Source organism: Rhinatrema bivittatum, chromosome 8 (assembly GCF_901001135.1).
Source record: "Rhinatrema bivittatum chromosome 8, aRhiBiv1.1, whole genome shotgun sequence".
Lineage (NCBI taxonomy): Eukaryota > Metazoa > Chordata > Amphibia > Gymnophiona > Rhinatrematidae > Rhinatrema > Rhinatrema bivittatum.
In genome coordinates this window covers 188,041,447-188,054,225 of record NC_042622.1, presented here as the reverse complement: position 1 = coordinate 188,054,225, position 12,779 = coordinate 188,041,447, and the positions used below count along the sequence as shown (strand labels likewise).

Genomic DNA, 12,779 nt, shown 5'->3' with positions numbered 1-12,779 from the left:
GTCTTCTTTGTTACCGCTGACACGGCAGCATCTACCTTAGGCACCTTGAGGAGGTCAAGTGCATCCTCTGGAAGCGGGTATAACTTGTCCATTGCTCGACTTACCTTCAAAACCCACTCCCTAAACAAGAGGTCAGTCACCGACAAATGAAAAGGAAAAGACCGAGGCAGACCTCTGATCACCACCATCACAGATCCATAGTGCTAAAACGGGAATCCTCCTGAGGAACTTCACTCCCTAGTTCCTCCATGATGGCCAGGATAAGAGGTCCTAATTCATCTTTCCTGAATAAGCGGACCACCTTGAGGTCATCACCTTCCACCGGTGGCGAGCCCACATGCTTTACCGGCTGGGGCAGGTTAGCTGGATCCGCATCCGGCCCCTGATCAGGAGCCTGCGGAGGAGACTCCCCCTCATCCGACTGGTCCAATGATGAGCAGTCCCCTGGACAGGTAAAGGACCTAAGAGGGCGCTTGTCTTTAGGGGCTCCTATTTCCTTTGGCGCCTGGACCCGCTTTTGGGCCAAGGAGGACCCTTCCCCAGCCCTCGGTACCTTAGGGCCCTGAGCTTTCGCAGCCTTGCAGGCCTTAAAGGCCTTGTGCATTAAAAGCACAAAATCTGAGGTGAATGAGGAGGAAGACCCCTCCGAATCCTCTCCGGGACCGTCCTCTGGGGAATCATCTTCACCAGCCCCTTTCAAACCGGCCCCCCCCAGGAGCACTAGGCCGTGGTGACAATGGAGGTGGGGAGAGCCCTCCCCCTCCCACAGCTCTCTCTTGCTGCCTGAAAGTACGCAAAATGGCCTCCATTCCCACGCTGACAAGGAATGGGTCCGGAGGCTGACTCCGCAGGATGGACTTCCCCAGCCCGATGGCGACACGCTGCCACACGATTTTCCCAGAGTTGTAACCCCCCGAGGACCCTTCTCCCCCCCCGACAAGCACCATGTACAGATTCCAGTACCGGAGAGCCGCACACGGAACAGGTCGCACCACGCGGCATGACCAGCGACCTAAATTTAGAACTGCAGCGGAGAAAAGTGCGAGAAAAAAAAAAAAAGCGATCAGGAGCTGTCCGCAGTCTGAAATTAAGAAGTCGCGTGGAGAGAAATCTAGGCTGGCAGAGCAGGAGAAAATTTAAAAACACAGTACTTGTTAGCAAATTATTACAATTTTTTTTTTTTTTTTTTAACTAAGAGAATCTATGCAAGGTGCCCCTGAGGTTGAGTGAGCCGGGTCCCCCAGTATCACCCTCAGCCATGTGCAGTGACAGGGTTCTCAACCCTCTGCTACCAGGGGGGGGATGATCCCACCAGGACCTGACAACCCACTGGGAGGCTGAAAAAGGGATCCTAAACTAATAAATCTCTCTCTCTCTCTCTCTCTTTTTTTTTTTTTTTTTTTAACTGGGTACTTCCAAAAGAAAAATCCCAAACCTAAGACCTAATACCAACTACCAGACTAAAGGGTTACACCTCCACCATCTGCTGGAGACAGAGAAATACCGACAGACTCTATGTGGCACATCAGGGGTATAGGACGGAGTCTGTTAAAACTTCTCTGTCTCCATCTGCTGGAGGGGTGGCAAAACCCAGGAGTCTGGACTGATCCAGGTACGTACAGGGAACTACTTTTAGAGCTTGGCCACTGTCAGAGACAGGATGCTGGGCTTGATGGACCTTTAATCTGACCCAGCATAGCACTTCTTATGATACATTTGCACATCATGTTATCCACTGTATGCAAATGTATCTCATGCATATTCAGGGTGCATAGCCTGAAAACCAGAGAGTTTCTGACCCCAAAACTGGAATTGCCCAGTATCAGTGGAGTTAGCATCTAATTCAAGTCACTGCAGATAAGGTGAGCCACTTCTGGTTTTCTCAAATTTCATTTCTGGGCATCCTTGGACTCTTCCTATTTAAAAAAAAATGACAAGACTTAAAACATTTCAGTGTGCAATTCGACAAAGTGTTTAAGAAAACCATGACTGGGTCTGTGTAACAAAACTGATATTGAATCAGTTGCCAGTCCTACGATCTTACTCAATGTTGCAATAACAAGTGGATTACAGATCTGTTAACCTTATCTAAGGTGGACAGAGTATCCTGACTGCAGGCAAAAGCTTCAGGCAGTTACCATGGATTTTGGAGGAAGTAAATACAGATCAGAGAATATGTGGACTACCTTCAGAGGCTGGGAATTTGGAATATTTCCAGTGTAAATGTATTCATGCAAAATACATTCTGAATCATCATGGTGGCTCTAGGTTCATGTGTTCTTGCATCATGTAAAAGAATGATCTACAGGACCAGCCATCGGACGCACAACAGAAATGTAAGTATGGGGACCTGCTGCCGTAAAAAGAGAAAGTTTAGCGTGTTTTGTCCTATTTCCTGAGGTCTAGCACATAAAACAAAATGTACTGAACTATAGTATTCAAGATGTATTTTAATTGGAGAACAGTACTTAAGCCCTCCGTGCCCAGTAATTCACATACAAATAATCCAAGTTCAATAGGTCAGCAACAGTGTGGTACAAAGTATCATGTGGAAGACCTAAAAGGTGACATTTAAAAGACTACTCATTCCATTGTCCATGTTGACAGTCCCCAGGGGAATTTCAAGTACTGGTCTGCTGTTATAGGCAAACAACAGTCAGAAATGGACTTTTATGTTTTAGATTCTTCACGCACCATGATTTATTGGGTCAAAGTAAATGAAGAAAATGAGCTTTCAAGACCCCAGTGGTTATATATTCCAAGTGCCTAATCTGCTATTAACACAGTAACTGGAATAGACACTGTCATGTACTATTCACAAGTCTTTAAACCAGCACTCACACAAAGTTCTCAGAGCCAGCCTATAACACCACCACCACCACATCTATGGCTTTATTTCTTGAAAAAAATGCATGACTGATTCAGGGTATTCTAATAATTATACATTACATGCCCATACAAAACATGTTTCTTCTGCTTTTCAGTTACATTATTTTTCACTTAAGTACAATCAAGACTTCATTTCAGATTTACCTATGTACATTCTGTTTAAACTGAATAAATATTTGTTTGGACCAAGGCCATCTTTGCATTGTGAAAGAGAACAGCTACCTTATGTCTTCCTGTCGTGCTTCACACAGAAATCTGCACAATTGCTGCCTTACAGGGTTTCCAGATGGCTGTCCTAGCTTAGTGCTTGAGTTGTGGGCAGGGCTTTCTACAAAGTGTACTGTGTTGGTTTCCAACATTAGGCACCTTTGGCTTGCCATCCACTGCTCCATCACAACTAGGCCCATGTTTCCCAGGATCACACAGTTGCAATGCTGTTCAGCAAATGGTCAAAATGTTGTGAGCCTTTTAAGAAATGGAGTTCCTTCTTTCCGTGAGCTTTCATCCACCAGATGGCAGCAGACATCCAATGCGTGGAAGACCATAACCGTAGGTGCCAAGAGCAGCTTAAGAGGTCATTCTGGCTCATTTCTTCTTGAGTAACTTCTCAGGTAAAAGATTTTACTAGAGCCACTGTATGGTCCACGCCACATGCCACATCAATCACATTACCTGGCACGGTCACCTGGAAAATATAACACGAAAGAGTCTAAACTGCACCAGTCACTTGGACATGACTAATAAAGCCTGTTGACCTTAAACAATAGTGAAAATCTCAATGTAAACTTTATTGTTGTAAAATTCTTAGGCTTCCCTGCAGCTTATTAAAATAAATAAATAAATAAATAATCTGTGACCTGTTTTGTTCCTACCCTACCAACATAAAATCGTATTTGAATTCTGAAAATACACCTCTAGCACCATGCCCAGCCTACCCCTGATATAACAAAAAGGGAACCCGTTGTAAAAACAATGACAATTTTTCAGCGTATAAACAGCAGAGCAGCGACACGAGCTCCGTTCTCATGCCACACAGCAGTCTGTTCTACAAGGATGGTACAGTTATTTACTCATACATGAAACTAACCATCTTTGCTTTAAAAACAGTAAAATTCCCAAAATAGCGTGAAAGAAAAGCAAACTAAGGATAACCATCCTAATTCACCAATTGCAGAGACCATAGGTGAACCCTGCTTGTGGGAAATACTATGGTTGTTAACCGCATGCTTTAATTTTAACCCCTTGTTAAATGTAGGGGAGGTAATGCTGGCTAGACCCAAGCTCCTGAAAGCATAGCCCTGCTGAGCATCTGAACACAGACGCTGTTCACTGGCAGCCCCGCTTAGCTGCTAAAAACGTAGGCATTCCCGGGGAACATGGTGTGGGCGGGGAAGAAACCTAAATGCGTACGTTGAATCTTCCAACACACGGGTGAAGTTTGTACCATGCCAAGTTGCTGCAAGGGCAATTACATGGGGGTTCTTTGTACCCACGTAGCTTTGCTAGAGATTTCCAAAACAAGCTGACTGCACAGTCTGTCTGAAGATGGGCAGGCAGGAGGCAGCCACAGAAGGTGCTGCTAAGCAGCTTAGTCAAAATTACCCCCTGCACTTGGCTGTATTACATTGCTACCTCTTTTTCTAATAAACCTCGCTTATGTTTGCCCCAAATGATTTCTGCACAGTACAGATGTTGCTATAAAAATCTATTTACATCCGCCATGTCTGCTTGATGCCCAGACCACTGGGGCTGCTGCATTTATAGATTGTACAGCGCTACCATTGCTGAGCGGTTTGGTTCGAACATTTTCACACATACAATCAGCAAAATGGTACATTTTCATTTCACACTCCCTTCTCCCTTGCCAAAAAAAGATCACCTTCTGAATCCCAAATGTTCTGTTGCTTTTCTCATCACAACAGTCCCAAACTATTTCATACGCTTCAGTTCAAGTGTGTCAGTTTTTACCTTCTGACGCTCTTCTACAGCAGAAATATAGTTAACGCCAGTCCTTAGAGCAGCAAACAGGTCTGGTTTTCAGAGTAAACCAATGGATGCAGCCTCAGCTGATAAATATTCTGAAAACCAGACCTCTGTGGCCCTGGAGGAGCCATGCTGCCTACCCCTGCTCTACAGATGTCATTACCATGACTCCGAGCTCCCATGTACAGGGTACACAAACCAGTAAATCAAAGCACAGCACGTAATAAGCAGCTGCGGGGTCTGTCTTCTGGGCCAGAGAGGTGGAAGGTCAGTGAATGGAGGGTTATTTTTACCTCCGGTGATCCCTGTTTATTGCTCTCAGATTCCTGGGAGATAACGAGCATCTTGCTGGCCTGTTCCCAGTTTTCTGTTCCTCTCTCTCTTAACAGCAATATCTGCCTCTGCTTGTAATATTTGTTGGCCTGACTGCCCGCCCTACTTGTCCTAGTCATACTCCTTTTCGCTTTCATTTTGGAAGATTTTTGTAGCTGTGGTACAGCTGGTGCTAGGGCCACTGGTTACATACTAACGTAACTAGCTAGATCGCAGCAGCTCTCGACCAAGCGGACCACCAAGACTATGCAGTTTTTCTGGTCTACAGTGGTAAGGATATGCCCCAGCTGCAAACCACACAAGTTTGATTGTTTGTAGGACACTTATGTATCCCCTGTTACATACATGTGCCATACAAACAAAACAGTACTTAATAATTTTGGAAATCGGTACTTTTTATATTATCAACTTGGTGCACTGTATTTTCTGTGGGGACATCCCTGCTGCAGAATTTCTGATTTGACATCAAAAGCAGGGTCTCCACTAGCATGGTACTGCTGGACATCAATTACAAAACAACAGGCTAAGGAGCATAAAGGCGAGATTCATTTTTAAAACAGATGTAGGTTCCAAACGTCACAGCCTCCTATGGCAAGTGATTCTGAGACTCGTTTTACAGTAGCAATTCTCAACCTCAAAGCATGCACAGTAATCCCCTTTAAAGGTTTTCTGAGCCCCTCCCACCACAATGCCATCTATCCGGGTACCGCTGGGCCAACACCCTCAAGCACCCTATGCAAAGTATGGAAGAGAGGAGTGCAGCAAGAATAATCCCAGAGGAAACTCAGATTTAGTATTAAAAAAACCAAAAGGGTGCCTATATTAAGAGGTGCGCAACTTTTATACACACACATTTATATAAATATATATATATATTTTTTTAATCTTATTCTTGTTTTGTACTAACCATATATGATTAGTACAAAACAATAATAAGTTTAAAAAAATAATCAGCAACAGAATCCGGAAACAGGCATGTTTTGAGGAAATCAGCAGGTCCTGCTGCTTCACACTGCATATCACGCGCTGTAGTTAGGACGTAGACACGGATCAGAAATATACTGTATCAAGAAAATAGTGTTTTTCTGGAGTTATGCATGGCAGTATCTTTCTTCTTATCCATCCTGTCTGATCATGCGGCAAAGCCTCATACTGAGGCAACCAGAAAGTTGCTGCTTAATGCTGTAGAGGCTGAGTTTCTTAACTTCTCCTCCTGCCTTATGCTGAGATCATATGATCTTTTTCACACGACTGCAGGAACAGTCAGCCAGTACTGTAGTATAATGATTCCAGGATGGGTGATGTGGCATCCAAGGTTTTGCCGCATTGGCACAAAGGATGATTAAGACGACAGATACTGGCAAGTGTACACAGAAGGAAAGATCATTAGTTTGAGGAAGAATTGGTTTATTATTTCATTATGACGTCAACCCATACCCTGTAAGCCACTATCAGGTCTATCCAGTAACGAGCGGTAGGAAGAGCTGCGTTAGTGCTCGGCGCACCCGCGGTTGCCACACGCACAGTGCAGCTCACCTACCGCTCGATCCTGTATGTAAATAGCTTGCAAATGCAAGCTGCGTCTAAGAAGCGTCCGTGAAGCATTAGGCCCGCGCAACCCATTTTACTGTATAGAGCGCCTATACAGTATCCTGGGTGTGCGGGCCTAACGCTTCACGGCCACGCTGGTATCTGTCATTTCAAATGTCATTTGAAATGACAGATACCAGGAAGTCGGGATTGCCAGTCCCCTCTCCCCTCCTCCCGAAGCAGGGCGCGAAAAGCAGCCTTGCTCCGGGAGGAGGGAAGAAGGGACTGGCAGTGTAAAGCGACGAAGCGACTTACTTTTTGCAACCCCTTCCGGACATCGGACGACCTCTCCTGCCTCCAGCTGCTCACGAAGATGGACGCCTGCATGGCCGCTGAAGACATGACGTCACGACATTTGGCGTCACGGCATGTGATGTCACGTCTTCAGCGGTCGTGCAGGCGTCCATCTTCGCGAGCAGCTGGAGGCAGGAGAGGTCGTCCGATGTCCGGAGGGGGGTGCAAAAAGTAAGTCGCTTCGCCGCTTTACACTGCCAGTCCCTTCTTCCCTCCTCCCGGAGCAAGGCTGCTTTTCGCACCCTGCTTCGGGAGGAGGGGAGAGGGGACTGGCACGGGGGAAGCCACGATGTCCGGAGGGGGGCTGCAAAAGTAAGTCGCCGAGCGTAGGATTGCCCGTCCTCTCCCCTCTCTCTCTTGCAACTTTTTTTTTCGCTTTTTTTTTTTGCTTCGGGAGGAGGGGAGAGGACTGGGGCTGCCCCGGAGACCAGCATCCATGGACGCAGCCAGGGCAGGTGAGCGGGGGCTGGGGGAAAGCTTGCCGCCTACCCTTACCCCTGCCTCTAACGCAGGGGTAAGGGTAGGCGGTAAATTAGCAGGTTAAACGCGCGGCAAAACGGCAGGGTAAAATAGCGATAGTCGGGGCGCGGGTTACTGGATGCTAGGGAATAGCTAATTCGCTCGTTTGCATGCAATATACATGCCGCATGCGGAAGGGGTTGCCCGGGGATTTTAGGACGCGGTAAGGGTAGGTTAAAGGGGGTTGTGGATCGCAGGAAGGGCTAACACGGCCGGAAAGTGAGTAGAACGCGGGTTAGGAGCGGGGTAAACGCGGCCGCACTTTACTGGATAGACCTGATACAGGTAACTTAGAGAGAGAGATTTCTGAACTGGGACACATTGAATTGACCAGGCTATTTGGCCAATTAAAAATTTTCTGAAAAGGAAATTCTCCCTATGCATGAAAGATACACTGGTCTTAAAAGTGTGAACTGGCCTCAGCATTATAGACTGTAAGCTCTCTGGAGACAAGGAAATACCTAGAGTACCTTGAATGTAATCCACTTTGAAGTGGCTAGCCAAACAAAAAAGGTGAAATATCAATTAAAAAAAATTAAAATTAGACATGACTGTAGCTTTATCCAGCAAAAGGGGTTTAAATTCCTAAATACCGTAACTGACCACAATAATAATTTTAAAACCCCCTAAATTTGTAATTATATACCCCCTTTTAGTTGGTCAGGATCTTGGTTTTGTTGATTTTACGTTTTAATATTTCTGAAACCTGCATCCAGCCACCACTGGGGTGGTCAACCTGGCAGTACATCTCTGGCACATGGGTTCCATGAAAGCTATCCGAAGTGGATCTTACGGTCACCAGTGCTCTATTTCAGATTAAACAGAGGGACATGGGAAAGCGACAGGGGCGGGGGGGTAGACATTTTGAATTGCTGTTGCCAGTGTTCAAACTACACCGCTCCTTGTCCTTGCAAAGGCCCAAAACGATATCACATACAAAACAGAACAACTGTTCATGCCGTGTGGGTCAGAAATATCTGTTTATCAAAAGCAAAGGTGCCCTTTTCTTTATAACCCCTGAGATTTATTACAAAAGAAAGATTTATAGCTCTGTTTGTTTTTACTCTCAACAAGAGAAGGTGCAAACAAGGCCACCGTTCTTGGAGGAAGGCACAAGTGAGCCACATATCAAGAGGAGCTGTATCAGGAAACAAAGGGTTGTAAGCACTGCAACGTTCAATGATTCCTGAATCAGGCTGACTTCTCTGCCACTGTTTTACAGAAACTTCAAGGCTGCAACTGTGATTCATTTGCAAACACATAGAAACAAATGCATTAAACATTCCCGGCATACGGTAGGCTGTTTTCTTACCCTCCATGGGAAGTACTGGTCATCGGTTTTACCAATCCCTAGGCATCCCCGCAGATTCTTGCCCCATACAAACAGCTCTCCTCGGTCTACAGAAAAAGATGATGCACACAGATAAAAATCATATCATTTATTAAAATACCAGCTGATGTCTATCTTTTTTCTCCCTGGTGCTGTTCGTGGGGGCAGGAGGGCCAGTGTTTCTCACTGGCTAGCAGAGATGACTAATGCTACCCTCCTTGGGCAGCTGTACCCTCAACAAGGAATATTTTAAGACTCCCATTCTATAGCAATTTCGGCTGCACCAGCTTTTATTCCCATCTTAGTCAGGTATGCCTAATTAAAGTTTAAAGTAAAATCTACTCTGACCAAAGTGCTTTAAAAAGGAGGTCTTAAAATACCCTCCCTACCTCTATAATGTTCCCAATTCCACTGGTCAAGAAACCCAAGCCGTGAAACAGGGCCAACAGGATGACATTGCTTTTAAGGTAGCTGAATAACTTCTTTAACAAGTGCAGGATTCAGGAGGTGATGATAGGGTAACTTTTGGGCCTTACACCAATATAAAACACGCTAGCAAAAAAACAAAAAGACAACCAGCTTTATCCCATTGCAGCAGCTTGTGGTGGGAAAGCCATCTTAATTGGGCTTTGTTAGGTTAGTAAACATTCTCAGCACTGGATGCATTCTCGTAGATTAAAATAGTGTGGCCTACAGGGAAGTGATCTAATACCGCTTCAAATCCCTCCCTTCCTATTTTACCTTTTGCCAAAACTGCACTAATGGATACTTTTCCAAAGGAAGCCTGGAGAAGAAGTCACCAAGAGGAGGAGGAACTGGCACAACAGAGTAATGGGCTAGGAACCTGGACACCAGGATTCAAATACCTCTGCGCCTACTAGCACTTAGTGTGATCTTGGGCAAGTCACTTTCTCTCCAGTTGTCGCACATTCCTAACTATATTTGAAGTTCTTTGGGGCAAGAATTAGGCGTGCAGCGTCTTGTTTAACAGCACTATATAAATGCATAGTAAACAGGCATCAGAAACATCTGAGGGCACATGGACTAATCTAGCTCCTGGAGCACAAAAATAGCAATGCAGTATCTCAGGATCTAATTCTCTCATCTCCTTGGCTGAGTAACTTTACCACTTCGTACACTGCTTTACTTGGCTGAATTTGGGTAACAGTAATTACAATAACATTGCATTATAATTATATTAATTATAATTACAGAAATTAACAGCTAGCGTAACAGCAGTCACCTTCAGAGCAAGCAGTCTTTCTGGCATCTGCCTTCATTAGTGCTCATCAAGGTTCAGGATGGCACTAACAGCTGCCGGAATAGACTTCCAGAAGAAGGGCGACGCCATTCAAATGCTGTTCAACATTTTAGAGCTTAATGAGCAAATGATGAAAGGAGACAGGACCGAGAAGAATACGTTCAGATCTCTAGTGCTACCTCCAGGAGGCAGATGGGATCGGGATCTGGCAAAATACACACTGCTTTTCAGATCACAGCCACACTGACAACCTAAGAGCACAAGAGACAGGATGCAATGCTAAGTCTCTGACAGTGGCTAGTCTGGGTCACATGTATCTGGCCAATCCCAAACTATTTCTTGTTACTCACTCCCAGGGATAGCGATGGCTTTCCCTAGTCTACCCGGCTAATGTTGTTTTATGGACTTTTGCTCGAGATACATGTTCAAACCTCTTTTAAACCTTGCTATGCCAGTCAGTTTCTTTTAAATCTCTTGGTTGTTAGTTTCAGGGCGTGCCCCCCTTCTTTTAGTATTGTTTGAAAGGGTAATTAATAGTCTTATTTACCCATTCTACCCCATTCGTGATTTTATAAACTTCTATCATGCCCCCTTCTCAGCTGTCTCCTTTCCAAGGTGAAGAGCCTTAACCTGTATAGTCTTTAGAAAGGGAGCTAATTCATCCCCTTTATCATTTTTGTTGCCCTTCTCTGCACCTTTTTTAGTTCTATGTCTTTGAGATGGGGAAACCAGAACTGCACATAATACTCAAGACCTGGTCGTGCCATCATGCATCGATAAAGGCAATATGGCATTTTGTTTTATTCTCCATAATTCCTAGCATCCTATTTGCTTTTCTGACTGTTATCATACATTGAGCCGAGGGTTTCAATGTATTGTCCACAGGAAAGCAGAGGTCCTTCTTCTGGGCTGTAACTCCTAATACTGAACCCAGCATTATGTACCTATAGTTGGGATCATTTTTCCCTCTGTGCATCACTTTGCACTTTTCCAAATTAAATTTCATCTGCCAGTCAGTTGCCCAGTCTCCTAGTCTTGCAATGACCTACAGTTCTTCACAATCTACTGCTGTTCTGATGGTTTGGAATAATTCTGAGTCATCTGTAGATTTGATTACCTCGTTCATTGTTCCCTTTTCCAGATCCCAGTACTAATATTTGGAAAAAGGTCTTTAGAGGGGTGCCCATTTGGAAAACCATTTAGACCCATCTTCTGTTTCCTCTCTCTTTACCAGTTCTCAATAGAACACTGCCTCCTAGCTCCTGCCCCATGGCCTTTTCATTTCCTGTGCTGCCTCTCATGGAGGACTTTGTCAAATGCCTTCTTAAAATCCAAATACACTAGATGTATAGGTTCCTTTTTATCTACATGATTATCTACATCTTCAAAAGCATTTAAAGTAATAGGTTTATAAGGCTAGACTTCATAAGAAAATGCCATACTGGGTCAGACCAAGGGTCCATCAAGCCCAGCATCCTGTTTCCAACAGTGGCCAATCCAGGCCATAAGAACCTGGCAAGTACCCAAAAACTAAGTCTATTCCATGTTACTGTTGCTAGTAATAGCAGTGGCTATTCCCTAAATCAACTTAATAGCAGGTAATGGACTTCTCCTCCAATAACTTATCCAATCCTTTTTTAAGGATTGGATAAGTTTGGATAAGGATTCCAGAGTTTAATTGTGCGTTGAGTAAAAAAGAACCTTCTCCGATTAGTTTTAAATGTGCCCCATGCTAACTTCATGGAGTGCCCCCTAGTCTTTCTATTATCCGAAAGAGTAAATAACCGATTCACATCTACCCGTTCTAGACCTCTCATGATTTTAAACACCTCTATCATATCCCCCCTCAGCCGTCTCTTCTCCAAGCTGAAAAGTCCTAACCTCTTTAGTCTTTCCTCATAGGGGAGCTGTTCCATTCCCCTTATCCTTTAGTTAAAAGCATGTTGACTCTTCCCCATTAAGCCATGTCTGTCTATGTGGCCAGTAATTTGTTTTTAAGAATAGTTTCTACCATTTTGTCTGGCCTGGATGTCAGGTTCAGCCATCTCTAGTTTCCCCAAATCACCCTGGAACCTTTTCTAAGCCCAGATGTTGCAGTGGCCACCCTCCAGTTTACAGGAACTGTGGCAGTTTTAAATGACAGGTTACAAGTTACCAATAGCAGGATTTAGTTCTTTCAGTCCTGCTGATTTGTTACTCTTGAGTTTGTCAAAATGATCTACCTCATTTTCTATTACCCTAGAGATTTGCTTTAGTTGCTCAGAATCATTACCAAAGAATGTTTTTTGCTGTAGGTATTTCCCCAACATCCTTCTCAGTAAAGACTGAGGCCAATATTTAATCAGTTTTCCTGCTATCTCCTGTCCTTTCTTTTACCTCTTGGTTACCTAGTGACTCCCTCACAGGCTTTTTGCTTCAAATGTATTTGAAACAGTTTTTATTAGTTTTGCCATTGTGGCATGTTTTTTCTCAAATTCTCTCTCAGCCTGTCTCACTATTGTTTTTAGATCTAATTTACCAGTACTTTTGTGCCTATTTTCCTCATTAGGATCTGCTTTCCGTTTTTTGAAAGATTCCCTT

General features: G+C 44.4%; 1 protein-coding gene across 2 annotated transcripts in view; it reads right to left on the bottom strand.

Annotated features, from left to right (window-relative positions):
* Positions 1-2,432: 2,432 nt before the first annotated feature.
* Positions 2,433-12,779, bottom strand: part of RCC1L (RCC1 like) — a 53,095-nt gene continuing 42,748 nt past the window's right edge. For both annotated transcript variants that reach the window (XM_029612481.1, XM_029612480.1), the window contains 2 exons: positions 8,921-9,006; positions 2,433-3,574 (listed from right to left, as the gene is read on the bottom strand). In XM_029612481.1, coding sequence (XP_029468341.1) covers positions 3,497-3,574; positions 8,921-9,006 — 164 coding nt within the window. In that variant the 3' untranslated portion in view covers positions 2,433-3,496. The remainder of the gene's footprint in view (positions 3,575-8,920; positions 9,007-12,779) is intronic.